This window comes from Ochotona princeps, chromosome 4 (assembly GCF_030435755.1).
Source record: "Ochotona princeps isolate mOchPri1 chromosome 4, mOchPri1.hap1, whole genome shotgun sequence".
NCBI lineage: Eukaryota > Metazoa > Chordata > Mammalia > Lagomorpha > Ochotonidae > Ochotona > Ochotona princeps.
The window spans coordinates 55,250,033-55,278,016 of NC_080835.1; the positions used below are offsets into that span (position 1 = coordinate 55,250,033).

The 27,984-nt window shown below is 58.4% G+C and overlaps 1 protein-coding gene and 1 long non-coding RNA gene across 5 annotated transcripts; one reads left to right on the plus strand and one right to left on the minus strand.

Moving 5' to 3' along the window:
• Positions 1 to 349: 349 nt before the first annotated feature.
• WNT11 (Wnt family member 11) lies at positions 350 to 19,883 on the minus strand. Of its 4 annotated transcripts, none has more exons than XM_058663605.1 (6): positions 19,294 to 19,883; positions 16,079 to 16,234; positions 8,839 to 9,074; positions 6,955 to 7,232; positions 4,589 to 4,881; positions 350 to 1,090 (listed from the first exon to the last, which is right to left on the minus strand). In XM_058663605.1, exons 2-6 carry the CDS (start codon positions 16,159 to 16,161, stop codon positions 916 to 918), a joined length of 1,065 nt encoding a protein of 354 aa, XP_058519588.1. In that variant the 5' UTR covers positions 16,162 to 16,234; positions 19,294 to 19,883; the 3' UTR covers positions 350 to 915. The 4 variants fall into 4 exon arrangements, with proteins under 4 accessions (XP_058519588.1, XP_058519587.1, XP_058519589.1 ...); XM_058663604.1 differs by lacking the exon at positions 19,294 to 19,883 and adding an exon at positions 17,951 to 18,240; XM_058663606.1 differs by lacking the exon at positions 19,294 to 19,883 and adding an exon at positions 17,749 to 17,836.
• Positions 19,884 to 21,378: 1,495 nt separating this feature from the next.
• On the plus strand, positions 21,379 to 27,409 carry LOC131480086 (uncharacterized). Its single transcript, XR_009245242.1, has 2 exons — positions 21,379 to 21,848; positions 27,181 to 27,409. It is a non-coding gene; the product is annotated as an uncharacterized LOC131480086 (long non-coding RNA).
• Positions 27,410 to 27,984: the final 575 nt, after the last annotated feature.

A 27,984-nucleotide genomic window follows, 5' to 3' on the forward strand; every position in this document is an offset into this window, starting at 1 on the left:
CAGGGAGCTGAGCAGGCTCTGCTCACGCGCCCACATGTGTGAGGAACCAAGATGCTGCCAGCCGGGCTTAGGTTTCAAGACATCTGTGCTTGCCCTTGACCAAGAGATCTGAAGCAGGGAAAGCCAGGGCGGGGCCCGGGGTGTGTGGGGGGGTGCAGGGACATCAGTCGGAGGCCGCCTTGTCTTGGAAACCAACTGCCGATTTCCTGCCAGCCCTGGGATCCACTGAGTTCAGTGGAGACAGCCAGGCCCTGTAGGGGGGCAGGCTGGGGAGAGCAAGGCGTGTGCTTAGCATTGATTTCATACAGCTGTTTTGAGGCTTGTTGTTTAAAATAGAGATCATCATATATATATTTATATATTTATATACACATATAAAATATATAAAGAGGAATTGAGGCCAAGCCACCCCAAAGAAAAAGCAACGATTTATAAATATTTCCGTAGCTCCCACATCCCAGAGGAAGAAAAGGAAAAAAAAAATGTACAACCCAAGCTAGTGGTTCCATGTGGTGGGCCCAGCAGGCTGGGGGGACAGGGTGCTGTGCACACCCATGCCTTCCCTAGATCCTCTGCCTGGTTCTGGAAGGTCAAGTCCGTCCCCGTCTCACAGGTATTGGGCCTGTCTTCTCAGATCAGCCTGCAAGGCGGCACGTGGGCACTCCAGGTTATTTTTAATCCCAGCGGCATCCTTTGATGTCCAGGCCCTCCTTCCAGCGTGGCCAGGCTTCCAGTCACTGGTGACTTCCAAGGAGAGGCTGAACCACATTCCCGGGCGCCCGTGTGGCATCTGGAATTCACACGCGAGAATCCTTGGGGCGGGGCACCTTGGGGCAGAGAGGGACTGGCCCCAGCTGCCCAGCGTGGGTGCAAGGAGCGGGCACGGGCTCCCGTGGGCACAGGCATGGGCAGGCCTCATTTGCACACATAGCGCTCCACAGTGCGCTCACAGCGGCGACACGTCACGTAGCAACACCAGTGGTACTTGCAGTGGCACCGCTCAACCACGCGATCTGTGTAGGGGTTGTAGCCGCGCCCACAGCACATGAGATCGCAGCTGTCACTGCCATTTGATGTTTTGTTGCACTGCCTGTGAGGGAGGGGAGGGGGAAAGGGAGGAGGTCGGTGAGCACTCGGCACCTCCTCAGCACCTCCTGGAGAATTTTAAAACATCTTCTCACTCCAAGCACTGCTCACTTTCCCTGCATTTACACTAAGCTGTCATCAAAAGGATATGGCTTTTTCACTTTCTTGGAGATGTCTTTTCTGGTTTATGCTACTTTCTAAAAAATGTATTTATGCATTTGAAAGGCAGTGATAGAGGGAGAAACAATGAGAGAGAGAGAAAGAGAGAGTCTTTTCTCTGCTGGATCGTTCCCCAAATGACTGCAATGGCCAGGGCTGAGCCAGGTCAAAGCCAGGAGCTAGGAGCACCATCCGGGTCTCCCACACAAGTAGCTAGGGCTCAAGCCCTTGGGCTAGCCTCTGCTGCTTCCCCCCACTACCACCACATCAGAGGGAAGCTGGATTGGAAACAGAGCAGCCTGGATTCAAAATAGGCACTCTGCTATGCATGTGGATGATGCAGGCAGCAAAGCTCAGCTCACAAGGCCACAACGCCCACCCCTGCTTCTGCCACTTCTAAATCCTTGAAGGACCCTCAGTCGGTGTGCACAGACATCAGCATCAGGCTGGCATTTAGACTGCAAGAGCAAATCCGGAAGCACCCACAGCTGCAGGGGTTGAGGGAGCCTTGGGCTCGGATGTCTACAGGCCACTAGCCTCCCGTGGGACAAGTGATAACCTTACAGGAGTGGCACAGTAGGAGTGTTGGGTGGGTAGGAGTGTTATACTCATCACACAGAGGCACACAGGTTCAGCCAAGGGTACCAGCCTGCACAAGCTCTCCCAGGAGTCTGGGAATGAGCAGGGCACGCGACCCCAAGGCTGCTTCCTGCTCTTTCTGCCCTGAGCTGCACAGAGCCCCCTGGGCCATGTGGGGGCTGCCTTGTGTCCTGAACCCCTTCCATGGGACGAGCAGCTCCTAGAGGACCAGTGAACCTGAAGTGCCCTGTGTTGTCATCAGTTCTTCTGTCTGCTGAGCAAGTAGTCTGGTGTACTGAGGCTAGGGCCAGGGACGAGGAGACGTAGCAGGGGCCTCGGGCATTGGGCAGGGTCAAAAGGCCCACCTCCTGCCCTGTACCCACCATGAGAACAGAGAAATGCCAGAAAACCTGAGATGGGCAAGCTGCAGGTGTGACTGCATCTAATCGTCCTATTTACTAACATGGAAATGGGCACAGAATGGAGCAGGGGTATGCCCCAGGTCCTACAGCGCCAACACAGGGTCTGTGAGTGTGCAGAAGGGCTTTCTGGAAAAGGAGGGGTCACCTGAACCAGAAAGGTGAGCTGGAGGAACCTAACATGCACAGAATGGGAAAGGGTGGGGGATAGAGGACAGCCCCCGCAAAAATAAAGGACCTAGCTTGATGCCAGATGAGCGAGAGTGAGAGCAGGAGGCAGGGGAGGAAGTAGAGAGAGGATCAGGCCTGAGCTGGGAAGGAGGGAGGGCCCAGAATCAGCAGGTGGCCTGACTGTGGGGGCCCAGAGCCAGATAGCCCTGGTTCCCAAGACCAGCTCTGCCATGCAACGGCTGTGTGACTCAGGGCAGTCCTGACTCACTGCGGCCGCACCCTGAAGGGCTTGGCTGATCCCTCACCTGCACTATCAGTAAACCTGGCCTCCTGTGCCAAGGCAGACAAGGCCTGAGGTGGCGGCTGCACCTGGCAGCTGGTTAGGGGAGGGCTGGTAGCCAAGAGAAGGACCCATGGCACAGGCTGTAAGGCTGGGGGGTGCAGACTGCAGAGGTATAGTCCCTGGAAGACATGCCACTGATGCCTCAGTTTCTCTGACCTGGATGTGAGATGTGACACCCTCCTGGCTGGGGAGCTAGTCCTGACACCATGGTGCATCTGCCTTGCATAGTCATAAAACTCACCGTCATGCAGCCCTCTGCAACCCCACATCCTCCAACCAAATGCCTCATCTCTCTTCCTCCAGGAAGTCCTCCTTGATGTCTAGGCTGTCAGGGTCCCCACTGTCCTGCCCTCACTCTTGGGCTTCCCTCTGCCACAACCTGAGCTCATGGGGGTCTCCCTCCAGCCTAATTCCCTGTGGCTGCCAGGACCAGGCAGAGCTATGGCTTCAGAGAGAGGGGGCAGGAAGGAAGGAGCCATGGTCATAAGGCCCTGAGTTACTGGGGTCGTCTGTAACTGCAGCCCAGAGCCAACCTACACAGAGACAGCTGAACCTGGCAGGAAATCAGTGAGCAGGGCGGGGGATAGGCGGGGACAGAAAGGGTAGTGGACAGTGCAAGTCCTGGGCAGGAGGGAGAAGCTGTGATAGCAAAACCAGACATGATTCACCAAGGTCTGTTAGCTGGGGCTATCATCCCCATTGCTCGGGTGGTAAGACTGAGCCCCAGATCAGCAAAGGATTTGCTCAAATTAACCCAGCTTGGGAGCCATGTCCTGGTTGGAGCGCACGCATGTGCACATGCATACACACAGAGCCGCTTACAGGTCCCAGGGGGCCCTCTCTTGGCTCTGGGGTTCTCACGAAGCTCTCCCAGTCCCTTTGTGTTCTGGAAGTCACTGCTGTCACCTCCCCATTCGTCATGCCCGCCCTGCTGCTGTTGCCTTAGCCGAGACACTCTGAGCTCCGGCCCCTCTCCCTGGCCCTGACCCGGTTCCACTTTCCCTGGGCCCAGCCCCCTCAATGTGGCCTCCAGATGGGAGCCAGGGGCCTTCTGCACATAGCCTGCCCCCTCCCTGGCTGGAGACAGGAACTAGGCTGTGGAGGAAGCCGCTGCTGGCTGGGTCCCAACAATGTGCCAGACGCCTTCCCCAACACCCAGGCGCTCTAAGCCCCACCCGCGCTGGGACTCCCTAATGAAAGAGTTCCCCTGGCCAAACACCTCTGGGAGCCATGGGCTGCACTGCGCAGGTCCTGGGGGCCTTTCCTGGGTCCTGTGCTTGCCACCTGACCAGTTGCGCTGGGTTCCAGAATGGTCCTTGTTGGAGCCGGGCTCAGGACTGGCTCTCTGCAGAGCCCCACTCTCTGTGCACAAGGAGTCTGCAGCCCCCACAAGTTCCCTGCCCTGAGCCAGTTGTAGGGACCCCATGCCTGACTTTGACATGGGGAGGGGCTGGGGGCACCCCAGAGGTTGTTGCAGCCCGAGAGAAGGGCGCACACGCTGGTGCCCATTGTGGGGGATAAGACATGCATGCCCTCCTTGAATGCCACAGACTTGCTGGGCACCACTGCCTCCAGTGCTGGCACCATGGCATGCCCCTTCGCTCCTCCTGTCCCTTCTTTGACAGGCCCCTGCTGGGCACCCACATTCTATGGAGCAGCATCTTTGCACCCTCCTGTCTCCTAGCTCTGCATTTGAAGGTGGGGTGGGGCCTCTGCCAGCCTCCATTCCCCAGCGCCCCCACCTGGACACCCCAGGACCCTGGCACCTTCCCCGATCATTCCCCAGCCATCAACAAGCATGTGCCCAGGGAATGGCAGAGCCGACTCTTACCTGTCTTGCGTCCCGTGTGAGCCCACCTTCTCGTTCTTCATGCAGAAGTCAGGCGAGCTCTGCAGGTAGACAAGCTCCGAGTCCTTCACGGGGCGAATATCCAGGTCCTTGGGCACCAGGTGCTTGCGGGTGCCCATGGGTCTGTGTACCACCTTGGTGGCCGACAGGTAGCGGCTCTTGAGGTCAGCAGCCACATCCCGCAGCTCCTGTAGCCCCTTCCAGCAGGTGCGGATGGAGCAGGAGCCCGACACCCCGTGGCACTTACACTTCATTTCCAGAGAGGCACGCAGAGCCTGCAGACAGGGGAGGGCGCTGGGCTGGGCAGCCACAGCCTTCCCCAGGGAGGGGATTGCCCAGGGGACCCGCCCCACCCACCAGGGGGCTGGGGAGCTGGTAAGGGAGGCAGGGCCAGCTCAGGCCTCCAGGGGGCGAGCTTTTGTCAGCCAGACTGGCATGTGTGTGTAGGGGGGCCGGGTGAAGCTGGGAGGAGTGGGGGTAGTGGCATTTGCAAGGATTCACAGATGCCTGGGAGTCAGTGACTGCCAAAGAGCCCTTTCCTTCCCCTTTAAGGATTCGGGTCAGAGGTTCAGAGAGGTCATGTCTCATGCCCAGGGGTGCACAGCCAGCAACTGCTAGAGCCAGGGTTTGAACTGAGGGTTAGGGGAACTCCAAAAGCCAGGGTATGGAAATGTCCCACACAACTTGGTGGTGAGGAGCGGGAAATTCACTCAGTGTTTGCTGGAAAAAAAGGAGAAAAGAAGCAAAAGAAAGCAGGGCATGGAGTGCTGGAGGACATGGTTCCCTATGTGTTTGGTCCCTCCCCTCATGGCCGGTGCATCGGCCAGGGCGCACCCTTGATTGCTGGGCACAGGCCATCTCCCAGATGTTTGTGAACTATTCTGAAGTGGAGTCCATTTTGGTTTTGAGAAACATGTTGAAGTAGGGCCTGGTGGACAGCAGAGATTGGGGTGGGCGAGACTCAGGGGCAACCTCGATCGGAGAAATGACCTTCTCTGGGCCTCATTTCCCCTGACTGCACCACAGGGTAGGAATTAGGGGCCTGCTAAGGCCGTTCTGTTCTACCTGGCACTTGGCTACCCATGCCCAGGCCCTGCATAGGGAGCTGCAGGTTTCCTGTCTCAGATGGGGAAACCAAGGCACGGATCAGGCAGGGACATGCCCCAAGCTGGCTCCTGCCGCCTCACCCATGCCTGCAAATGCAGACCCAAGGTGGGCACTTGGGTGTGAAACCTGAGATTTGCTGAGCAGGGTGCGTTGTGTGCTTATGTGGATGGAGCCCGGAGCTGTGGCCACATTGTCAGTGCCCACTTAGTGCACCTGCACTTACTAAACCCTCCTGTGGCCCGGTGTCGGGGACAGGGACAGGCCTGAGAGGTCTCTGAGGCTGGGGACCTCTGTAGACTGCTCAAGTTGAGGGGAGGGCTGTGCCCTGAGATGGGGGTGCTCTGCATGGATGGACTGCAGGTGGGCAGCAGAATTTGGCCTCAGTTCTATGAACATTCTAGAAAGCTCCCAGGAGCAAAGATACAGAAGCCCGTGACTTGGGAGTGCTGTGGATCTGGGCTGTCACCCCCATCCTTCCTGCCTCACTTGCTGTCTCTGTAGAATGGGGCTAGCAGGATGCAGAAAGGAACTAAGGAGGATACAATGCGGGGGTGGGGACAGCCCCACCCCTCACTGGAGAGGAAGGATGGGGGGAGGGGGTATATGCCTGCCCTGGAGGTGAGAGAACCAGCAGCTCGCAGGTAGGCAACCAGCACTGTTTCCCCATCTTTTTAATTTTCCAAAGACCACATGGTTTGTTCATTCTTTGTTGTAATGAGGGGAGGGGTGCATGGAAAACTGTCCCTGCAGGTGCTGGGGAGAACTGTGCTTGGGGGTGGGCTGGGTCTGGGCGAGTCCCCAGTGCACCTGAGGAGAGGACCCCTCAGCATGCGGTGGCTCTGCTGCCCACAGCCCTGGCCACGCCTGGAGGACACAATTGCTGGCAAGTTGGCACAAACACTCCTGCCACTGTACACATGGGAGCGACTGAAGCCAGAGAGAAGGCGACCTGCCCTGGCTAGCTCAGGACGCTCAGCGTAAGAGCTAAGGTCAGAACTCAGGAGTCCTGCCGGGAACACCCCAGTCTTAGTGAATAGCCTGGAAGAGGAGGATGAGGCAAGCCTCAAGCAGCTAGAGAGCGAAGAGCTGAGACAGAAGTGGGAGACACATCATGTGGGTGGGGGCCAATCAGGGCCCATTCCCCCCACCCCCATTTGGGCACATGGCAGGGTGGGGGATGGCTCTCTCTGGGCCAATGGCACAAGCACAACCATCTGGGGTGGGTGGGGTGGGTTGGTTACCTGTCTCCCCACTTCACTGTTGTGTAGACGCATCAGTTTATTGGCTTGGGATCCTGTTTTTTTCACCTTCATAGGAGCATCGGAAAACTTGGCCCCCATGAGGAGCCCGTAGCTGAGGTTGTCCGCACATCCTCCCCAGCGGTTCCCGGGCCCGGGTGGCTCACCTGGGACGGGGCCGCATGAGCAGCCGGGCAGGTCGCCAGAGGTGCAGGCCCGGGCGATGGCATGGCTGATGGCGGCCGCTGACAATGCATACACGAAGGCCGACTCCCGGGTCCCTGGGGTGGGGGTGGGGGTCAGCAGGGCACAGGAAGGGCTGGCCCAGGGGAAGGAACCTGCCTGCTGCTTCACACCCACCCTGCCATAGGGTTGGCACTACAGCTGTGGCTATTACCCCCCCCCGGAACACTCCAGGCACAGTCAGTCACAGTGTGGCCCCTTCTGCCCAGAGTTGCTGCTCAGAAGCAAGAATACTCCTGGCTCTGTAGAGAACTTGAGGTCCCTAGAAAGACGTGGTCATGTGATCCTAGTATCTGGAAGCCTACACTGTGGTGCAACAAGCTAAGTTGCCGCCTGCAACACTGGCATTGCATATGGGCACCGGTTTGACTCCCAGCTACTTCACTTCCAATCCAGCTTGTTGCTTACGACCTGGGAAAGCAACAGGGGATGATCCAAAGCCCTGAGACCCTGTACCTACATGGGAGACCCAGAAGATTCTGGCTCTTGGCTTCAGATCAGTGGATGAAAGATCTCACTCTTTGTATCTCTCTCTATATATAACTCTGCCTTTCAAATAAATAAATACATCTTTTTAAAAGGGGCCCAGCACAGCAGCCTGGTGGCAAAAGTCCTCGTCTTGCATGCGCCGGGAACCCATATGGGCACCAGTTCTAATCCCAATTGCTCTACTTCTTATCCAGCTCCCTGCTTGTGGCCTGGGAAAGCAGTCGAGGAATGCCTGAAGCCTTGGGACCCTGCACCTGTGTGAGAGACCAGGAAGCAGCTCCTGGCTACTGGCTTCAGATTGGCTCAGTCCTGGCTCTTGCGGCTGCTTGAGGAGTGATCCAGCAGACAGCAGATGTTTTTCTGTATCTCCTCCTCTCTGTATATCTGCCTTTCCAATAAAAACAAATAAATCTCAAAAAGAAAAAAAGAAAGAAACCAGGGTCTTTGCTGGTTTATGGCACAAAGATGAGGTTGTACTGGGTGAGGAGGGCCCCGAGGCCAATGGTTTGCGCCCTCCTAAGAAAGCAGTTGGGGCTCACAGCTACCCCCAGGGGAGCCCATAAGAGGACGGCAGAGGCAGGTGGGATGGGAAGCAGCTGCAGCTGAGGGTGCTAGGCCTTCTGGCCACCGGCAGAGAGTAGGAACCGGCAAGGAGATTCCCCCTTCCCAGAAACATAACCTGGGTCTCAGCAGGGGGCAACCCGTGGCTGCTGACAAAAACTCAGTGTGGAATGTACTGTGGTGGCAGCCTCAGGAGCCCACGCAGCCCGGGGGGCATCCGTGCTCCAGCCTCAGCTTCCCTAGCCGATGAGCTGCCCTGGGCCTTTATCCAGTGCCTGCAGTCACAAGCAGGAAGTCTTCTCCTGGGAGATGCTCCTTGGACCCCCTCTGCTCTAGGGATAACAGCCTGGGACCTACCCTGGCCCGGGTACACCTGTCTGCCCCCAAGGGTGGGAACCTCATCTTACACTCTGAGGAGTCCTTTGCATGTGGCCTTCAGTAGAGCAGGAGGCAAGCTGGGGTTCCAGGGTTGGGGGTCACTCATTCCTAAGCCCACCCACCTGCCTACACACACACACACACACACATTTACGCCAGATCCATGCCACACCCCGCCCCCTACAGCCCCCACAACATACATGAGTAGCTTCCTACCTCTCTCCAGGTCAAGCAGGTAGTTGGGGGCAAGCTCAATGGAGGAGCAGTTCCAGCGCATGTCAGCAAAGGCCCTGCGGCAGGCCTTCATGACCTCACGGGCCGCACGCACCACTGTGTGCATGAGCTCCAGGTTGCTGCGGCACAGTTGCACCTGCGCCGACACCAGGCCCTCCAGCTGCTTACAGTGCTGCGTCTGGTTCAGTGCCAAGGCCGCTGGCGTCTTGGACAGCGCCCTGCATGCCACCAACAGAAGGGAAGACAGGGCCGTGGGCAGCTTGCACCTGCCCTCCTGGCCCCCAGCTTTCCCTCCCTTGGGCTCCTCGAGTCAGGAAATGAGGAGGCAAGAAGCCACCTGGCAGGGTGACAGGTCCCTTCCCACCTCTGTGTGACCTTGAGGACATTAGCACTCATCTGGATCTCAGAAGGTCCCGATTCTCAGGGGATGATAACAGGTCCTGCCTAGGCTTCCCAATGCATATCCTGACACTACCCCGCCCTCCAGCTCACCGAGAACTCGCCAGGCTGGCCTGGCTCTCAGCTGCCTGTGAAGGACCATGCACTGAGCAGACCCATCCAGACAGCAGGCCCACGGCTTAGGCTAGCACCATGATGATCAACACTCATACTCTCAGCAGCACCCTTGCTCTGTGCACAACGCAGGTCGGGAACTTTGCATCCCTGCTCCCTAGATCACTAAACTCATTCATCACACTGGGAAGTTCAGATCCATGTGTTAACTAAAGCCTAGAAGAACCACCGGATTCTAGGATGATCTGGAACCTTGAAGACAGAGGAGTGGCTCTGGATGGAGCCATTCAGTTGCTGTGTGACCTTGGATCCATGTGCTGACCCTCTCTGGGCCTGGTTAAGTGTAGTTAACAGAATGAGGTCTGGTGAGACACTCTGAGAAAGGGGTTCATCTGGGAACTGCCAGGGTCCGTGAGTGCTCTTGGACAGCCCCCATGCTGTTCCCCACACGGAAGCCCTGCAGGGAGGCACGGTTTGATTCAGTTGACCTTTGAGGCTGCTGAGCAGCACACAGAGGGCAGAGCTCCTCCCTTGGTGGTTGGGGGGAGGATACTGGCCTCCTACATGCTTTGGAAGGTGGGGCCTGCTCCTGCATTGGGCACAGGGGCTCCAAGGCTCCAGCACCGGGTCCTTCTAGAACCTGCCATTCTCCCAGGACCATCAGTGAGGGATAGAGGGATGTCACAACCTTGTGGGCTTGGCTCCAGTCCTCAGCCACGGCTCCAATCATGGTAGATGGACCTCAGGAAGTCAGAGCCCTCAGCTACTCAGTAGAGACATTAGAGGGATTTGGGTTCCAAAGGAGGGCACACTGTGAGCAGTACTGGGTGTCCCAGGTGGACACAGTGACCCTGGAAAGCTCCATGTTCCAAGCCACAGCCCAGCCATGTGCCACTCTCGCCCCAGGGGAGATAGAACCCAGCTGGGTTCTATCTCATAGGTGTGATGGTGACGGCAAGGTGCTATAGCCCCCTCCTCCCCCTGACCTCCTGGCACCACTGTGTCATTCATAGGTGAAGGCTGACAAGGGACATCCCAGACTCTGCCTGTGATCAGTGCTCAGACCCTGTCCACCCAGTCAAGGCCATGGGCTGCCACCTGACAGTCCTCTCAATACTAGGCCTCCTGGCTGGGCCCGCTGCAAGTCCTAATGTGCAGCCACGGCAAGCTCCCAGCCTCTCTCCCTGAGCTGGTCCCACACCAGGCCTCGACCCAGAAAGGCCTCCCACCCTCCTGCCATACCAGAAGGACTAAGTGCACTTGACCCACTGATAGAATTTATTTGTTGGTGGTCATTCCTCTCATGCTCATTTGGGACATAACACCCTGACCTTGAGGAGTGTCTGAGAGCCGGATAAGCCCACCAACAGTTACAATGCAGAGACACAGCTGTCCCTGCCTCTGGGCTGAAACAATGGCTTTGGGCACTAGCTGTGTAACTCACAAGTCACCCAACCTGTCTGTGCCTCATGTCTTTGTGTGCTATACAGTGCTCTGGGGAGACTGAAGAAAAATGCATGCAATTATCTGGAATATTCACAGGGTGCCCCTGGTCACTGGGCCACAGGAAGTGAGAACCCAGCTGGGTTCTATCTCAAGCTCTGCCCTTCCGCATACTGGGCCACCTGGAACAAACTGCTGTCCCTTCCGGAGCACCAATTCCAAACTGAACACCGCCCCTGAGACACTGAGAGATGACTCGTGTGAGCAGGGACAGGTCTGGCGGATTTGGATGGCGGACACAGGGCTGTCCATGGAGCATCTTCTGATGAGCTGCTCTGGTCCTGCCCACCTCCCGTTCCTGAGGGACCAGCTTTCTACGCCCTTGCAGCCCTTGCTAGGTGTGCTTGTGGTCACCCTGTGACCAGTGTCAGGGCCTCAGCAGGCTCCTGGGATGTTTGAAGTCTCCCTGCCTCCACTCCACACACATAGCTTGTAGAGCTGCTGGACAGTAGCAGCCCCCGTTAGGCCATTTCTCAGCTCTGATCTCCCTGGGGGTGGCCTGGAGCAGGGGGTGGGGAGCAGATGATCCCCTCTATGAACCACTGAGAACTCAGGCTGGGTCCAGCATCCTCCAGCAAGGCATGGCACCCCGCTCCAGTAGGGGGATTTCGCCTCTCCTGCCTGGGGTCCCCCATGCTCTGCCCAGACTGAGCCTACCTTGCCCTTCACCTGGGCCTCTGAGCCACTTCCAGGGGAGCTGCATAAGGCAGTGCCTGGCGCCAGCTGCTGTGGCTCTCAGAGAGGGCTGCTCTGTGTCCCTGGCAGCCTGTGGTCTCTCTGGCTTGGAGACCCTGCGGGAAACCAGAGCCTGCAGCTGTGCCCCAGTGGTGCTGAGAAGAGATGCGGCAGTGGGTACATCCTAATGATGAGGCTGACTCCCCATAGGAAGTTGCTTTAGAGGTGCCTGGAGGACCCAGGGCAGGGCAGAGGCCTAGTGGTCCCCAGGCCTGGGGGCTGAGGGAACTACCAGCTGCTGGCAGGGACTGAAGTGCCAGCGTAGCCAGGACAGGAGCAGCCAGCCCTGGCCTGCCAGGGGAGCAAGCAGGTGGAGGCAGCCGACTGTACTCCAGCAGAGGGCCATGCGGTCAGCTGGTAATTAGTGGTAATGACCGTTTGGAACTAAATCCCCCTCAGGGAGGTAATCAGGGATTAGGGTGGGAGGTTGGGGGGTCGCCTGTGTGGACGTCTCCCTACACAGACCCCCTAATTGGAAACATTTTGCTCTATCTGGGGGCTGGGGATGTGGGGGAGAGGGTGGAAGAAAGGACAGGAGGGAATGCAGAGTTCACTGGCTTGGCTGTTGGCGGTGGCTGATGGCATGTCTCCCGGGACTGCCTCCAGGCAGAGACCTGAGTTCAGGCTCTGGCTCAGCCACTCATCCTGCCAGCCACCTCTGCCCACCTTAGGCAGGTCACTGCCTGTCCTGCCTCAGTTTCCCCATACACCTCAGCACAGGGGCAACAAAGGCTCCAACAAGGGTGTTTCTGGGTGAGCCCCACTCAGTCAGTGGTTCTGCCTTCCAGCCATGGGCTGGCAGCAGCCCATCTCCCAGCCTGGGTGGTCCTCCCCACTCCTGCCTCCAGGCAGGGCCATGTCACCTCCTGCTGGCTTCCTCCCCTACAGCCTGCCACTGAGCTGTTTTCCTGGTGTTGCCAGAACCCCCTCCCTTGGAGCAGCTGTCAGGTCCCCTGGCCTGAGTGAGGTCCACCCCTCATCCAAGAAGAGCATCTTTCCAGGGCCTGCCTCCAACACCATGAATTTGAAGGTGTCAGTTCCAGTAGCCTCACTGGGGTTCCTTTAAGTGGTCTGGGCCTGGGTCCTTCCTCTGCCATAGCAGCTGCTCACAGGACAGAATGTTGTTGCCCACTCACCCATTCTACAGCAGGTGCCACTCCAGCAGGGCACGGCTCAGGACACTCCCAGAGCCATCCAGACGGGTTTCCACCCCCAGGGGAGATGGCTGAGGGCAAACATGGCATGGGGGTGGGGAAGGCCCTCACATCAGTGTAGGAGACTGCAGGGATGGGTCCGGCTCTTCCTGCCTCCTGCCTCCAGTTGGCCAGCTGTTCCCACCCAAGGAAGCCCCGGATTTGGGCCCTGGGCCCTGCCAACCCTGGGTGGGAAAGCAGTGGAAGCCCAGTCCCCACACCAGACCTCTGCTTGCCCCTGCCACATCCCTTTGGGCTCTCCTGGGTCATACGCCATCCTGAGTACCCTGGGACAGTGGAGTAAGACCTTTGATCTGCTCAGGCAAGCCCAGCTTCTCTCAGGCTCTCAAGACCTATGGAGTGGCCTTGGGGAGGTCGCCTCAGATCACATCGCAATGTCCGTGTTGAAGACCCCTGGGCTGTCCCCTCCTCCACCAGCTGCTCCAGTCTACAGCCAGAGACTCATCTGGTTGTCTCCAAGAGGGTTGTCCCAGCACTCAGAGCCAAGAGGGACCCATCCATTTCTTGTTCCCAGTTGTGCCAGGGACATGGAGCCTCTGGACCTCGCAGGCCCCACATGCTGCTGCTGCTGCCCAGGAAAAATCCTAACCAGGCGGCTCTCTGTACAGGGGGGAAAGTGAGGCCCAGAAAGGGGCAGGGTTCAGCCAGAACCATGCCTCCCAGATCCTAGTCTGCTGCCCCTCCAACACCCCATTTCAGAGTTAGGGACACTGAGGCTTCTGGCAGGGGGGCTTGATAGGACTGGGGCTGGCTCAAACCCTGTCCCACTCCTTGCACTCCAGCCTGTGGGCCACGGCCCTCCAGAGTCTCTAGGTCATCAGGCCAGGAGAAGGCAGGCTTTAGGGATCTCTGCAGGATGAGACTCAGCCCCTGCTCCCAGAGTGGTTCAACAGGCAATCTTCTACGTTGCAGTGCCAGCATCCCCCTCTCAGGGTTGGCTCTAGTCTTGGCTGTTCCACTTTCAGTCCAGCTCCCTGCTTACAGACAGAAAGCAGTGGAGGATGGCTCCAATTCTTGGGCCCCTGCACCATCCAAGGCACATACCGCTGGATGCAGCTGCCTGGTCAGTTCCACCAGACCAGGTCTTCCCCTTCGCTGGGAACCTCCCAGGGCCTGGCAGGGAGTAGCTAAGGGATGTAGGGCTGGGCTAAGACACGAGAAGTTTGCTCAGGTCATCCCACGGGCAGCCATGTTCCAATCCCCTCCCCTCCAGTGCCCTTCCCACCTACTCCGGGCCCTGGGTGTCTACCAGGTAGGCATTCTAGGTCACTCGGCCACATCTGGTCTCAGTTCCCTATGTTAAGCACCGTTTCTTCTCCCACTCGCCTTCCTAAGCCGAGGACAGCTGTGGCTCCTGGATGAGTCCCCAGTCTGCCTCTCTCACTGTACACGTCTCTGTCCGCCATTGCTGACCTGTTCAGGGTCACACAGATCTCATGGCACCTTGCCAGCCACAGAATCCTAAGCCCCCTCCCTGCCTCTTCTGTGCTGTGGGGGTCATGGACAGAATGTCATCTTACAGGGTAAAAGGTGCCCAGAGCCAGGCTGGCCAGGCCACCATGCCATGCATATGTGTGTATCGAGGCATCAGCACACACTCACATCTAACTGCTGTGCTTAAATAACACCCTTCCTGCCTGCTTCCTCCTTCTGACCGGAGCTTCGTCATTACCACAAGCTCTGGCCTGGTAAAGCCTGGCTGTCCCCCGATTCTCATCCCACAGCCACCAGCTGTGTGGCCTTGGGGGCTTGCTTCACGAACTCTCTGCCTCTTTCAAAAAATAGCAATGACAAGCTTGTCGTGACAGAGACTGCTCAGTTTGGAGGTCTCCAAGCCCACCTGCTTCCTTTCCAAGCACACGAGGCCTCACCCATTCCTCTCCCGACTGCCCCCAAGCCCAGCCCGGCCAGCTTTCATTCCAGCTGAAGATCCTGCTGCCCTGCCAAGCCCTGCCAAGCCCTGCCCGGCCACCTGCCTCCCATGAGACCAGACACTGCTCCGCCCAGCTTGCATACTGGCTCCTGAGGCACAGACTGAAGCCTGCCGAGGACGGCTTGTAGGATTCACTTTCCCATGAGGCTGGGAGCGTCTTCAGGAGAAATACCTACAGGGACACAGTCCACTGCCCAGCCCAGTGCCCACAAGCTGGGGTCTTCAGCATTTCCAGGGCACAACCCCTACAATGCCCTTGCCCAGTCTCAGGCCCTGGGGCACTCCTGCACCCTCCTCTTCTCTGGACCCCAGTTGCTTCAGCTGCTGCATACGGGAGGGGGTGCCGGGGCTCCTTTCCAGATGGCCAGCAGCAGCCGGAAGGTGGCTGCCTGGGAGGAGCAGCCTCCTGGGGGGCACAGGGGGAGGGAACTGGGAGCCTCCTGGACAGCAAGATGTGGCTCCTCTCCGCAGTCACCAATTAATCGATAACTTGGCCCCAGAGGGGGGTGGGCCCAGTGACCTCCAGACTGTTTGCCAGCTGCTGTGCTCTATCTCCCCATCTTCCACCTAATCCCCAAACCCTCCACAGGGCCTCTCCCCAGCCCCCCTAAACTTCAACACACACCTTAACCCCCACCCTAAATCCACAGCCAGGTCCTGGGCTGCACTCTCCCCCTACCATGTCCCCATCCGCCAAACTCCAGGAACCTTCTGAGGGCTTAGGACACCACTAGGAGCCTGGGTCTCTCAGCAGGCAGTCGCCTGCCCCTGAGTGTCCACGCGGGTGTCCCCTAGGACACGGGACATTGGCAGAGTTATTTACGGCCTGGTCTTATCTCTCCCAGCACAAAGGGCAGCTCCTTTGGAAAAAGGCTGAGTTTTCATTCTGCTCGCCACGCCACTCCGCTAGCCACCACTGTCTGCTGCTGCAGGACCTGGGAGGACGTATCTCTCTGCTACTTGCCCTGCAATCAACTAAAGAGGGGCGGCAAGTCCTTGTGCAGAGCCTGCCAGTGCGAAGTGGGGCTCTGAGCAGCGAAGGGAATTGGCAGAGAATGACATCGGGCCTCCGAGAGGTGCATGGGGCACCTCCCCAAGGTCACGCAGGTGGACAGGGCAGGTCCGGCTCTGTGCACTGCCCGCTAGGGTGCAAACACTGACAAGGAAACAAGCACAAGCCACCAAGAGCCTGGGACAAGTGACCAGAGCCCTTGACCCGGCAAGACAGCGAAGCTGCGGAGTAGATGGTCCACGCTCACCCCGTCCCCGCCACCCCTCAGGGATCCCTCCCCCTGCCCTCGGCCGCCGCGTGGCCCCCACTTACAGCCACTTGATGCCGTAGCACACGCCGGTGTGGAGAGCCAGGGCGAAGAGCAGCGCCTCGCAGACCTGCGGCCTCGCCCTCATGGTTGCGCGCCGGGCGCCGGGCTCGCAGCCTGCAGCCGCCGCGCCGCCCGAGTCGGTCCCGCGCGCACACCGCCTGCAGCGGGGAGAGCGGGGGCGGCGGGTTAAGGCGGCGCGCGCGGGACGGGGAGGTGTTTATTCAAATTACAAAGGAGGGGCGGCCCGGGGAGGCCGCGCGCGGTCCACCCCCGCCCCACACCACTCGGGACACAGCCGGCGACCGACTCCGAGGAGGTGCGGCTGCCCGAGGGCGTGTCCGCCCCCGCACGCGGCTTGGATCACTGCTGGGACCTCAGTGGCTCAGCCAGGCAGGACACAGCCGACAGAAGCGGAGTTCAGGAAGAGGCGCTCCAAGCACGCGGCCCGGAGCCCCGGAGCTAAAGGACAGGAGTGGAGCACAGGGCCCAGGATTTAGGCTTTTGTTTCCCGCGACACTCAGCCTTGGCATTTCTCTTTTCCCGCTGGATCTCAGTGTACCATCTCTGTAAATTGGGGCAATCCGTGCACAAGTCCACCTCTTAAAAAGAACGTTCGTCCAGCAGCTCTGCTAGCCGTACTCGCTCACTGGCCCATTCCCACGGGAAGGAACACTGAGGTCCAGACTTGTCCCAGGGGCTATTCCGCTTAGCTTAGGGCGCGGCAGGCTGCGCGGGGCACTGTTGTCGGTGTCTGGGAAGCCGGGAATGGCGAGGCCGCTTGGCGTGGTTCAAGGTCCCGGGTTTCCGAGGCCGGCTGTGAGTCACGGGCTCTGCCAGGGTTTCGGCGGCCCTGGCCGGGCTGGAGGCGAGGTAAGACCGGGCAGCTAGCCCCGGGCCGTCGCCAGCCGCCAGGCGGAGCCCTCGAACAACACTGCAGCCGCCGCGCCGCCCCTCCCGGTGCCCGCACAGAGCTGCGCTCTCCTGCCTTTTCTTTTTCTTCCCCCTTTGGAGCTCTTCATTCTCACCTCATTAATTCCCTTCCCAGCTTCTCCCAAATTTACTGACACGCGGCGTTCGCCCGGAGGCACGCAGCCTCACCCTTCTCCCTTTGGGAGGAGCAAAAACAAAAGGATTCCTTTCCGAAAGATACATGGGGCGTTGGAAAAAAGGGGGACGTCGGAGAGTGGGCCCTGCAGGCGCTCGCAACCCTCCAGCCTGCGCGGCCACAGTCACAGGCGCCCCTTCTGTCCGATCCGGGCCGGGTGTCACCTCGCATCTCCCAAGGTCTTCCCACAATCGCAGTCCCCCGGACTGGTACGCAGGGCTGAGTCGGCGTGTGTGTACCCTGAGCCCCAAGCGCAAGCATCCGGCACCCCACTGTCTTCTGGCATTCGCTGTCTGGCATTCGCTGTCTTCTGGCATTGACCCTGGGCCAGGAGCCGCAGGGTCCGCAGCAAGGCGCCCAGGCAGAGCTCACGGTAAACTCACCGACCCAAGGCCGGGGCTCTCAGCGTGCCTAAGCGCCCCCCCGCCTCCGCCCCGCACCAAATACGCAGCCTGGATCCAGGCCCTTTGTCTGCCTGGTCCCGGGCGCTCACTGCTCGTTCTCAGCGCAAGACAGCGCAGCTGGGCGTGAGGAGCAAGACGGCCTGACTCCCATAGCAACTCCCACCTCTCCACAGTGACTGCTCCAAGCGCTCAGCATTCCGGGGTGACAAGGGGAGGGGACCCGCATTCAGCCCCATGGGTCGCATAGCAGACCCCATCCCTGGCCTCCAGCTTACTCCGGTGGCTTCCCAAATGGCCCCCGCAATCCCAGGCATATCTCTCGGCCACCCCAGATCGTCGGGGGGCGGGGAAGAGGCCGCGCTGACCTGGGCCTGTGGCTGTTGACAGACTATTCCTGTCCACTGTGAAAGCTGCCAGGGCCAGCCGAGCCCGCTGCGGGTCACCCTTGGCCTGCGTGCGTCCGCGGTTCGGGACACACTGGCTGCGCGCCGGGTCCCCATTCCGCCAGGTGGCGCTAGGCGGGGCGTTCGCGAGGGCATCGACCGCTGCCCGCTGAGCAGTGACCCTTGGGGAAAGCCTCCTCCGCTTCCTGGGCCCCCGGATCCGCAAGTGGGGTAGCCTAAGGCGACTGGCCCTGGACCCTCGCCGCGCTCAGCCCGGGACCGCCCGACAGCTTCGGGCCTGGCACGCAGTGGGCCAGCGTCACAACGGGGTTCCGGGTGAGGCGGTGTCCCTCCTCCGCCACACTGAGAAGCGGGTTCAAGCCTCCCCTGCGGCAGCAGGCGGGGAGGGGCCACCGGACTCCGCACGCGCCTAGCCTCGCGTCGCCAGCAGGTGGTCTTTGCTTGGAGCCACTAAGGTCTCAGGAAACCTCGCCGACTGGGCGGCTTCTCCTCCGAACCGGGACGGCTTGAGACATTGCAGAGGCTTTCAGACCCGCGCCGCGCCGCGCCGGGGCAGTGTCCACACCGATACGCCAGAGGCCGCTGCTGACCCTCGTGAGCCAGGCGCCCGCGTCAAGGTTACCTGCGAGGCCGAGCGAAGGCCGGCCCCAACGCCCGGCTTGGACCCTGGTCTTGGCAGGCCGGTCCGCTCCGCCGCGGTGCCGGTCACCTGGGAGACGGGTTGTTTTGGAAGTGGGAACGGCGGGGCCAGGCACCCTCGGGACCGTGAGGGACACGGAGGCACCGCGGGAAGCGGGCGGGGAGCAGTGTGAGGGCTCTCGCACCAGCTCAGCCAAAGGTGCGGGAGGCTCCATACCCTCTGCGGGGACCGGGGCTACCCTCCTCCTCACCCCCAGCCCGGAGCTCAGGTCTGTAAACAAACTCATTTCTGCCCTTTCCCCCACCTCCGCCGCGGTGGGGAGCCATTATCAAACTCCGGAATCCGCCGCTGCTCCCAGTTTAGTGGAAGCCACCGGCTTCTCTCCGCCTTAAGCCATCCTCTCCCATCCTCTCCAGCCGCGTCTCACCCACGCCCTGTGCCGCGGGACCTGAGGCTCCCACCCCCAGGATGTCTAGGGCATGACCTCATCCGAGGGCCGACTGGGAAAAACCGCGGGACCAGGAGACTTGCGGAGACTGCGGGCACTTCTCAGCGTCCCCAAGTCCTCATCTACCAGAACCCGCGTGTCCCCAATCCCCGCTCTCCGGGCTGTTCTCGGCTGCGGACTCTCGGAGTGCTACGAAGGAGACTTCTGTTTGCTTACCCGGGAATGGGTGCCCCGAGGAGTCGCGGGGGGTGCAAGAAGCGCTGACCCCTCGGCGTTCCCAGCCCTCCCGGGTCTTCTCAAGCGTCTGCCCGTTCCGGTGACCACCGCTCACTTCTCTGAGAGTTCGTCCTGCGCGCCTTGTTCCGCCGGCCGGCCCGAGAGCCACCAGCTCGACTCTCCAGGGGCTCGAGCGCACTCGGCTGGGCTGGCGGTAGGAGCAGGACGCCGGGCAGCCGGGCAGCCTGGCAAGCTGCAGCCGGCTCCAGTGCCGCGCGCACGCTCCGGCGCGCACTCGGAGGGTTCTCCGCTGCGCTGGGCTCCCAGGCCGTGCGCTCGCCCGCTCCTCCCGCTCTCCGGCGCCGGCCTCCGGGAAGGCTTTATAAGGCACGGGCGGCCGCTTTGATCCGCCCACGTCAGCGCGCCGAACCCCACCGGTGGCTGGGCTGCGCTAGAGGGGGGGCGGGGCGGGGTCCCTGAGGACGCCAGGGACCCGGCGCCAGCGTTGCGACTTCTGCGAGCTGGGCGTCCCACAGAATTACAAAGGGGGCTTGCCCCGGGCGGCCATTGGCTGTGCGTGCGGGGCCCAGGTGAGGCCGGTGTCGATCCCCGCAGCAGCCCCAGGGAAGTCCAATTTGGGTATCACTGCAGTTGGGTGCCCTCCTGCAGTTTGATCACTGCAGGCTGCAGAGTCTGGAAACTCCGGGAAGAGTTTGTGTCCCAGTCCCCACCTCTCCAGGCCTCTGGTTCTAGTCTGGAAAAGGGATCAGTGGGCACTCCGCTGTGCCCAGCGCTCTATAAACCTCAGGCGCCAGGCCTGGCCGGGCGTCCTAGCTAGGGGAGTGACTCCTGGGCAATATGCAGGATGCCATCAAGGCAGCAGAGGCATAAGCTTCAGGAGCTGACAGTGCAGCCCAGCCTCGGGGAGCTGGGTTGTGTTTCTCGGGACCGTTCTCACTGGGCATCCCCTGAGCAGACCTGCGACTCCTCCTCCTCCTGTACCCCTCCCCTTCTTACCTGCAAGGCAGGTGCTTACTTCCTCAACTTCCAGTCTCCTATAGGTCTGCAACAGCCACACACATGTCAGTAAGATAAGGCTGACACACACTGCCGCCCACCTGCTCTCTGCATGCCTGAACACACCTATGCTTCCAGGCACACAATGAGGACACACACAACTCCCAGGTATGACACACTAGGTCCACCTGTGCTCCTGCACGGTCACCATGGGAAGGCTGTGGGATTTTGGGTGAGATGTTTAGGAAGAGGGAAGGACCAGCCTGCTGCATTCAAGAGCCTAACCAAGGGCCTCCAGGGGCTCAAGAGTGTCCTGGCTGCCCTGGCCAGAACCCCCTCCCATCCCTGGCCATCACTGTCAAGGCCATTCAAGGTGGACAATCTGACTGGGGCACACTCCCCTCTTGCTCATCTGACAAGCTGCATCAGGTGTCCCCAAACATTGACCTAACTGGTCCTTCTGCTAGAAATTCCCTCCGGGCTCCCAGCCAGAAAATGCCCTGCTTGGAGCTCAGCCTGTCTCCCAGGTGCCCAGAAGGAAGGGGAGGACTCCAAACAGGAAAGCCGTTTGGAGTCTCGAACACTGGGTTCCAATATAGATTCTGTCCAACTTGTCTTGTAGCTTGGGAATCTTGAGCAAGTTGCTTGAACACTCCCAGACTGGTGACTCACCCATTCAGTGGCATCGATGTCATCTGCATTCCCCAAAAGCAGGCTTAGCATCCCCGTTTTACAGGTGCACAAACCGAGGCTGTAAAGGAGGTAGTGGCAAGTGCTCAAGCCGACATCTGAAGATCTTAAATCCCAGGCAGCAGTGAGGGTTGGGGACCCCACCTGGGGAGGGTGTGCAGTGGGGGCAGAGGGAGAAATGCCTTGAAAATCAGAGGGAGACCTAGGTCTGCCCTGCCTCATGCCAGTGTCCCCAGCAGCTTAGCAGTGACTTCACGCAGATACTTGCACCAACTTTTGCGTCCAAGTGTCTCCCACCCTCACCCCCCTGCTCTGTGACTCTGATTAGCTGATCGCCCAGTCCTGGGGTGAGGCTTCCTGTCCACACCCACACCCACAACTGCCTCAACCTTAGCCAAGCTGCCATTGGCAGAGTTAGGAGATGCGGACACACTCCTTCTACACCCACCTCTGCACAGAGAGACGCCAGTTCTCCCGCTGTGTTGCCCTCCATTGATCCACGTACCTGGCTTAGCCATTTCCCAGATGTGTCCAACAAGATCAGTCTCCAAAAGCCTCTCTCCTAAGGGCAGATGAACCCAGCCCAGCTGTCCCCTGCTCTGGGCATATCACCAGGACTTGGTTCTCCATGCGTCTCCCCTGTTAACCGCCGTAGGATCCAAGGCCAGTACAGTCTTGATTTTACCATCTGTGAAATGGGAAACCACTAAAGCACCCTCCCAGCCAATGTCCCTGGAAGAGAGCAGTGCAAGGAATGATGGCACACCGATGAGCCAGGCATCTCCTCTGGGACCAGGCAGGTTATGTGCCTGTGAGGGAGACTGCCTAGCCCGACTGTTTTCTGTAAGGTATGTGAGATGTTGCGGGCCCTCAGGGGCTCAGGAGGTGTGCTCACCTCTCCCTCCCCCTCCTCAGTGAGCTCAGTGGAGGTCCTGATATTTTTGAGAGCTCTGCCCTGGCCGTGCAGAAGCAGGTGCCGCCTGTCCCACCTGCTGAGGGCGGCACTGATGAAAGGCTGCTTTCAGCTGCTGATTGTTTAACTGCCCTGACGGCAGCCCAGGGAACAATGCCTGTGTCTCTCTGGTTTTTTCAGCCTTAGAAGAGAATTTCAACCCCAGCTCCCTTAGAGAGAACCTGCCCACACTGGCAGGACAGGGTACCAGCTGGGGGACCTGGAGGAAGGACCGGGACTGTGTGCTGTCTGCCTCTCTCTGCCCTCTTGGAATCCTGCTGGCCTCCTGGGATGTGACCGCCAAGAGCCCGGTTAGGAATCCCTGGCAGATAGATGCTGCCAACACCTCAGGACCTTGCACAGTCTACAGCTCATGCCAGGGCAGGCTGCTGATTGACCCGCTTGAGACAGGTGCCCTCCCTCTGGTCTACCATTAAGGCCATAGGGAGGGGGCCCTGGGAAGGACCATGGGGCAGCGGTCATCCCTATAAGAGAAAGAGGAGGAAGCACAGGCCACCAGGGCCTTTGGGAGCAAGGGAGTTTCTTTTGAGGGCAGACTTTGGCCTCCTTGGTGAGCACACAGGTCAGTGAGTCTGCAGTTGCAGGGAGGAGGTGATTCCCGCCCACTGCCATCCCTATACTCACACAGGGTAGGAGAACCCTCCCTCCTCAGGCCCAGGGCCCCTTGTCCACATAGAACAATGGAAGCTGAGAGAAGGGAGCAACTTGTCCCGTGGGGCTTGCTGAGTGGGGCAGGAGTCACGGAAGCCAGGAGCCCTGACCCTGGATCCAAGAGCCGTGCCGCCACTTGTCACTGGCTCTGAGCCTTTCTGGGAAGGCCACAGAGGCAGCAGCTTTTCTGATCGAGGTCTGAACCCACAGAGCAGACTCCTTCGGAGAGTGACTGTCCACAGATGAAGGCTGTGCCTGCTGATCTGAGCTGGAAAGAAGGAAGTCATGCATGTCTTTTTTTTTCTTTTTTTAAGAATTATTTATTTTCATTGGAAAGACAGATTTACAGAGAGAAAGGGAGACAGAAAGACAGATCTTCCATCCACCGGTTCACTCCTCCAGGTGGCCTCAATGGCCAAAGCTGAGCTAATCTGAAACCAGGAGCTTCTTCCAGGTCTCCCATGCAGGTGCAGGTTCCCAAGGCTTTGGGCTATTCTCTACTGCTTCCACAGGCCACAAGAGGGAACTGGAAGGGAAGTGAAGCAGCCAGGACATGAACTGGTACCTATATAGGATCCCGGCACTTGCAAGGCAGGGATTTAGCCACTGAGCCATCGCAACTGACCCACCACACATGTTCTTGAACTCAGGCCTCAAAGGGATCTTATAGTTTCTGCTTTCACCCCATTGGTGTCGGCAATCCAGACTGGTTACTAAGAAGCCAGCACAGATAGGACGTTAGCTATTCCAACCAGACCCAACCCCTGCTGAGCCTCTTTTTGAAAGCAGCCACTTTGAGAGAGCCTAGCAGGGATGGTAGAGCTGCTTCCTAAGCCTCAGGAGGGGGCCAGCCAGGCCATTGTCTCAAGTCTTGGGTCTGGGTACCCACTGGTGTGCAGTAACAGGCGCACAGCAGCCAGGCTTCCTGAAGCAGAAAGCACAACATCTGTGGTTCTTTGCCCAATGTCATTTCAGCAACTTGAAATCTCAGAGCTGGGCCACCTGTTCTCATGTCCCAAGGTTTCAACCACCAGAAGCCTTGTAATGTGGCCTGTGGTCGCATGCATTGCTGAATTCCTAGTGCCATGCCTGCACCAGGCTGACAGTGGCCCCTCTCAAGTTACTAGCTGGACTGAAGTTCTCTCCAAAGGCTCTGCATGCACACCCCAGAGAAGGGAGCTCACTCTCTCCTGGTCAGCCCTCTCCATGCTGGGGTGGCTGTGGCTATGGGAAGACCTTGCCTCCAATCTGGAGCCATTCTGCTGTCCTACCTGTGGCCCTGGCTCTGCCTGGGGTTGCCTCTTTTATAGCATAACCCAGCTTTGGGTAAAACACTGTGGTCCCCAGTGGCTGCAAAGCAGCAAACCTTTGCTTGGCAGCAGGTAGCTTCACAGCCCTTGCCTCAAGCATCCATCCATCATCTTAGGGAGTATGAACACCTGGCCCTGCAACAAGGGTGGGTTGTGGGATCCCTGCTCTTGTGGGTTCAACCACATCCAACTTTTTTTCAAGATTAATTTGAAAGACAGAGTTACAGTGAGAGAGAGATCTTCCATTTGCTGATTCACACCCTTAATGGCCCACAAAGGCTGGGACTAGACCAGCGCCTGAGGAAGCCAGCAGCCAGAAACTTCCCCGAGGGCTGCCATCTAGGTGGCAGGGGCCCAAGCACTAGGATCATCAACAGTGTTTTCAGGCACATAAGCAAGGAGCTGATTGGAAGTGGAGCAGCGAGACCCAGAACCAGCACTCACAGGAGATGCTGCACTCAGAGGCTTAACTTACCGCACAATGGCAGCCCTCTCCCCACCCCAAATTTTCCTATAGCCTTGCAAGACACTGGCTGTCACTGCACCTCAGTTTTCGCATCTGGAAAATAGGAGCGGTGAGATTTACTGCCTGGGGCTGCTCCCAGACTGAAAGAGGAGATGATGTATGTGAAATGCTCAGCTCATAATGGGTCCTTGATAAAGGTTAGTTCCTTTTCTGCCAGGTACATAAACTGTTCCAGATGGAAAGCTCATCTGTGCTTAGCACTGGTGTCTACATAAATAATGTGCAGGTGGGAGAGGAATTGTCAGGTGGCTGGGATGGGGGAGGGTGCGCCCAGCAGGGGAGCAGAGCAAGCAAAGGCAGGAGGGAGGAGTGTCCTTCCTGGGGAGCGTCAGTGGGTGGCTGCACGCTGCTGATGTGCAGTGACAGGATGGAGGGTGGTAATGGAGAGGACAGGGCTCTGTGCCAAGTGAGCAGGGGGGAGGGGTGGGGCAGGTGCAGGATTTGGGGGGGCATATCTGGGCCTGAATGACAGGCGGGGAACTCAGAGGGTGTCCCCCCAGAAGCCTGAGCAGGAGTGGCTCGGGCCCACGGTGGGGTGGGACGGAAGCCACTGGTTGCTGAGGTTGGCCTCTGAGCCCCTGAGCCACCAGCCTGGGCCTGGACCTTTCCAAGCCCAAGGGCCTGTCCTGTTCCAGGCTCCCCTGGAAAGAGCAGCTCCCTGCCCTTTGCAACCCAGCAACAGCCAGTGAAGGAGACAGGTTGGACCAGAGCGGGGGACTAAGCTGGTTGTCCATCTGATGGGGATTCAAAGAGGGTCCTCCCCGGGGAGGCAGGAAGGCTGGCAGAGCTGGCTGGGAAGGGAGACCCAGGCCTCTACTACAGAGGCCTAGAGAGGGGGAGCGAACTTACCCAAGATTGCACAGCAACCCAGGCTCCCCATTCTGTTTTCCAACTCCCATCCCAGCTCTGTCCGTGGCACAGAGGGAAGGGGCAAGCCTTGCTCGCTTGCTCACTCGCTCTAGGTGAAGAACACGGGGGAGCAGAAAGAGGCTGACAGCTGTCAGCAGACAACACTTAACCCAAGCTGACAAGCTAATTATGAAAATGTGGATGAGGTACAGTTATATGCAAGGAACTCCAGACGGCCTGGGTCCCTGGGGAACCTTGGCCAGCACCCCAGTTGCCAGGGAAACTGGAGCCAGTTGGGGATGACATCACTAGACTGAACTGAGGTGGGGGATGGGTTGCCTGTCCACCTCTTTGGGACTACGGGCCTGGCCACAGGCTGTCTTCCTCCTGTTTAACTCTTTCCTTGAGATGGGGCAACAGGGAGTTCCAGGGAGTGGTGACTTGCCCAAGGTCACACAGTCAGAAAGAGAGCTACCCTTGGGCAGTGGCCATGTGCATCTGTGCAGCTAGCCTGCAGGTACCTTGAGGCTAGAGCTGGATCCCTGTTATCTATGAGCCCCTACTCCCAGCCCCATGCCTGGCACAGCTGGGTCACATCAGCCATTACGCTGCTGAATTCACTGCAGCCTTCAATGAACAGCAGCCCCAGGAGCTTGCACAAGCCCAGGAGCCACTGAGCTCAGAAAGCTCACCCAGCAGGTTGGGCAACACTGGGCTGAGCCAGAGCCACCTTGTCAAAATCCCTGGTCCCTTTCACTGCCATCCCCCTTAACCCTGGTGCAGGCCTCTAGACCTTCAGAAGACCCAGCACTGCCCTGCCCTGCCCCACTCCTGGGATGCCCAAGTCTGGGTAAGATTCTGAGCCAGGCCCCTGTTCCTGATTTCAAATACAGCTGGGTGCTGAATCTTTGGTCACTCTGCAGCCGTCCCCCAGGGCTGCCTTTTCCCCTGCCTGGTGGATCATCCCCACCTACAGTGGCCTGAGTCCCTGTGGACCTCTGGGGCAGCTGGGATTTTGTGTGCCCAACTTCCATCCCACTTCTGACCGCAAGAGCACCTCTCTCCTTGCCACCCCCTGCTTTGTGAGGTTTTGGTGCTGCTACCAGCAACAGAACCCAGGACCCTTAGAGCAGGCTTGGTCTTGTGGAGGAGAGCATCTTTCCAGCCAGCCGCATCCTCAGCTCCTTGGTGGAATGCAGGCTCCCACAGTGTGATCCCAAGATAAGGAAGACAGGAAGGGAACGAAGGAAGAGAGGAGTCAGGGAGGAACTGGGGGAGATAGTTTGAATCCCTGAACCACTCTGTCCTCCATGGCCCTGTGGGCAATGCCTCCGTGCCTCCCTAGGCCCCTCAGGAGCAGGTGCCTAGTTCCTAGCTGGCATTTGGAGCAGCCCTAACTGTGGCCTACAATGTGCTGAGCTCTGTGCTGCTGCTACAGGACACACAAGGAGCATAAAGGTTCCTGGATCCCAGAAGCTGATGCCCTGGGCAGCGGATACAGAGGATGCAGCAGCTCTGGGTATGGTCCCTGCTCTATCTCAAGCTTGGAGTGTGGTCCTGTTCCTGTGGGTTCTCATTTCCCCATCTCTAACACAAAGGTGTGTGCATATATGTAAGAGTAGGTGGGGACAGTGGACTCATTGTTGTGTAAAACCACTTCCAGATCTACACAATCTCTGTTTTGTTTCATTGAAATACAACTTCTATATCCACTGAAAGTATACAGTGCTTATTTTGCATATTCATTGAGTTTCTTTCCCTTTTCCCCAAAAGACTCTACCCCCATTAGCAGTCACACTGCACTGCATCCACCAGTCCAGCCCCTGGAAATTGTTGAAGTCTGTATGGATTTTCCTGTCTGGACATTTCAGGTTCATTTCCAAGTCCATCCACAGTGTTATGAGGATCAATGCTTCCTGTCTTCTTGGGGCTGGATACTCTCCCATGGCGTGCATGATTGGATGGACACGTGATGGTCTCTGCTCCTGGGCTGCTGTGAACTGAAGCTTGGACATCTTTTGGCCATTGGGAGACCTTCTCCAGAGAAATATCTGCCCAAACCTCTTGTCCATTAAAACTTCTGGGTCATTGGCTCTTGTCTCACTGAGTTATGAGTGTGTTGTGTAAGGTAGATACTATGCTAGACTCCTACAAGATTGTTTGCAAATGCTCTATTCTATTTTGTGGGTTTTATTTGCATTCCTGATCATGTCTGTTGAAGTATCAAGCTTTCCATTTTGAAAAACAAAAGCCACCTTTCTTTCTTTTTTTTCAAAAAAATTTAGTTTCTTGGAGCTGGCACTGTGGCATTGTCGGTAAAATCACCACCTACAGCGCCAGGGAGTCCCAGTTGCTCCAGGCTAAGGCACCTGGGAAAGCAGCAGAGGATGGCCCAAGTGCTTGGACCCCTGAACTCATGGGGGAGACCCAAAGGAAGCTGACTTCTGGCTCCTGGCTTTGGACCGCCCTGCTCTGGCTGTTTGGGAACTGAACCATCATCAGGTGGAAGACCTCTCTCTGTGTCTCTCCTTCTCTCTGTAAATCGATCATTTTTTTTTTAAAGATTTATTTCCTTTTATTGGAAAGTCAGATTAACAGAGAGAAGAAGAGACAGAGAGGAAGATCTTCCATCCAATGATTCACTCACTCCCCAAGTGACCGCAATGGCCAGTGCT

Excerpts from the sequence above, each read along its gene's own strand:
- WNT11 (XM_058663605.1), bottom strand. The coding sequence starts at position 16,161 with ATGAGGGCGAGGCCGCAGGTCTGCGAGGCGCTGCTCTTCGCCCTGGCT. Across the intron at positions 9,075-16,078 it reads TGCTACGGCATCAAGTGGCT|GGCGCTGTCCAAGACGCCAG; the intron begins GTAAGTGGGGGC and ends GGTGGCATGCAG. Across the intron at positions 4,882-6,954 it reads ACAGTGAAGTGGGGAGACAG|GCTCTGCGTGCCTCTCTGGA; the intron begins GTAACCAACCCA and ends CCCTGTCTGCAG.